Source organism: Gavialis gangeticus, unplaced genomic scaffold, assembly GCF_001723915.1.
Source record: "Gavialis gangeticus isolate Ggan-Ray unplaced genomic scaffold, GavGan_comp1, whole genome shotgun sequence".
Classification (NCBI taxonomy): domain Eukaryota; kingdom Metazoa; phylum Chordata; order Crocodylia; family Gavialidae; genus Gavialis; species Gavialis gangeticus.
The window spans coordinates 82,552,668-82,555,203 of NW_017729031.1; the positions used below are offsets into that span (position 1 = coordinate 82,552,668).

Consider the following 2,536-nt stretch of genomic DNA (forward strand, 5'->3'; position numbering starts at 1 on the left):
AGAAAAAAACAAAATCAAACCAATAAGCCTCATTTAATTACTGCAAAAACCTGTCTTCTCACTATGTTAAAATTACTGTCAAACAAATTTCAGGGCTCTCAGAAGGATTCTGCCTAGAACTAGAATAAGTACTTGGCACTATAAAACATTAAGGCATGCAAAGTAATGTTGATGTTTCAGAAAATTATTCTGTAGGATAAAACAATCATATGCTTCCACAAGTACACCTAGGTGTCATAGAAACTTCTCATCCAAGGAAAAATACGTAGTAGAAAGAACATCCTATTGTAAATATCCCCTGGACTTCCACACTTAACTACTACCACTTAGATGAGAAGTTATAGTCCTACAGAATTATTAAAAATTACTCATACCATCTGTGCATGATGATGTGAGGCACTATGATGACTCTTGTATTTTCGTTTATAACTACTTCTTCCACTGTGGCCCGATGACTTGCTACTGTGGTTATGATAGCCATTTTCATGGTCTCTGTGATGATGTCCATTTTCATGTACTTGACTGTACTCATTTCTGTATTCTTCAACATAACGCCGTTCATGATGGTCTCTTTCATTTGCAGGTCTGGCTTCTGCACAGTGACTAGGAATAAAAAAGAATTAAGTTTGGATTAATTCTAATGCTCTTACCAAAAAAAAACCCAAAACAACAAAACTATTCTTCTGCTTCACTCCTGAAATACCTGCAAACCAAAAACCATTAAAAAAAAGCTACAGCCTAAAGAGATGGCCCACTCATGTATGTACTGAGGTGGAAACAAGCTCTTAAAATGGATGCTTAGCTATTAAAAATCCAAAAGTTGTTTAAAAGTGGTTTTACCTATCAGGAACTTTAGAGTGACTGTGTTTGCAGTGCTTGCTCTCCCGCACACTGCTATGCGATCTCCTCTTTCTCTTATGACTGCTGCTGCAATTTCCATGATCCCAACTTTCCTTTTCATCCCACTCAGGATAGTTAGTTCGCTTGGAGTGCCGCATCTGTCACAGACAAGCCATTTCCCTCTTTAAAATTACATCCCAAATACAAAAGCAACACAATCTAAAAAGCCCACCTGTTTAAATCACTAACCCAGGTTCAGAGGCTAGGATTACAATGGTACAGTAACTGTGTCCTAATGACTGGGTGGTTTGGTGTGGGTTTGTTTTTGTTTTTTAAGAATCCCTCCAAGTTATTTCTGTGCTTAAAAAACAGGCCTGGCACAGAAACAGACTAAAAGATTTGGTGCCTTGTATCATGTCCCCCCTTAGTCAGTCTGATTGGCATCAGGCACCCACTGAACTGAAAACCTGCCTGTAATAGTGCTCTTCCCTCACTGCCCCCCCCCCCCCAAGTCTTTGGAGAATTTTAAGATACAGTTTTAATGTAAATGTGACTGAAATTGGGGGGAGGGAGAGGATTGACAAAAATGCAATGAGTGTTTGCGGAGCTTCTGTGGATAAAACACACCTTAACTGTAGGCACGGGGGAAGGGGGGATCCTTACACCCACACGCTCCCTCCCTGCAGACTTGCTTCGTTCAATACCACCGCCCGCACCGCTTTACAAAGGCGCCCTGAACACTCCTGCCCTTGTTTCCCCGCCCGGCCGCGGTCTCTTTACCACCAGCGGGCTCCCCCCCGTGACGCGGCTGCAGGGGCGAGCAGCGCCCGACGCCCCAATGGGGGCCAGGCCGAACCAAGCCTCTCCCTCACCGCCGAGAGCTGCGGAAGCCATTTTGTCTCTGAGCGCCTCCGCGCGCACAACATGGCGACGGGCGGGGGAGGGGATCGGTCGCTGGAGGCCGGGAGAGGCGGCAGAGCCGGCCACCCGCGGTCTCCCTCTTCTTCTCCGTCCCTCCCCGCCCGGCCCGGCCCAAGGAGCCTGGCGAGGAGGTACCGGCAGCCACCCGCCACGGCGCGCCCTCCTCCCCAGCCCCAACACCCACGCTCAGTCGCCGGCCCGGCGGGGGAGCGGGGCAGAAAGACACAGCGCCACCGTCGCGCGGGGAATCAGGGGATCGCATTCCCGCAGCCCCCGAGACCTACCTCTACGGCTCGGAGGGGCTGCCCTGTGACTGGAGCCTCTGCTGCCCGGCAATGCCAACCGCTGCTCCGCCTGCGCTGCCACCAGCACAAGATGGCGCCGCCGAGAACGTTCTGGAAGGACGACAACGTCACAGAGCGCATGCGCGGGAGCCGCCCCTCGGGGGTGGAGGCGGTCGCCTGTGAGTCCCGGGGGGTGGGGGTTGAAGTCGGGCTTCAGTCTCGGCCTTGGCTCGTCTTCGTGGGTGGATGAGGCTCCTGGGGCTGGGGTACGCGGTAGCTCTGCTCTTTCGTCCTTCTAGCCAATCCGCCCTGCACAGACCCCTAGTCCGACCTCTTAGCACATCTAGTCACCCTGGCACAAGACAGTCCAGGGGGCCGCAGCAGCAGACAGCGTCCTGCTGCTAGAAATATTATAGCCCCTCGATAGCTGCCCGGAATAGGGCCTGGGCCTACCACGTGACAGCCGCCCCCAGCACTAGACACTGGTCAGA

General features: G+C 51.2%; 1 protein-coding gene across 1 annotated transcript in view; it reads right to left on the minus strand.

Annotated features, from left to right (window-relative positions):
* The window catches only part of CLK1 (CDC like kinase 1), a 20,692-nt gene extending 18,532 nt beyond the window's left edge, over positions 1-2,160 (minus strand). Inside the window, exons 1-3 of the mRNA XM_019523193.1 lie at positions 2,046-2,160; positions 841-998; positions 375-603 (exon numbers count right to left, since the gene is read on the minus strand). Of these exons, the coding sequence (XP_019378738.1) occupies positions 375-603; positions 841-998 (387 nt within the window). The 5' untranslated portion in view covers positions 2,046-2,160. The remainder of the gene's footprint in view (positions 1-374; positions 604-840; positions 999-2,045) is intronic.
* Positions 2,161-2,536: the final 376 nt, after the last annotated feature.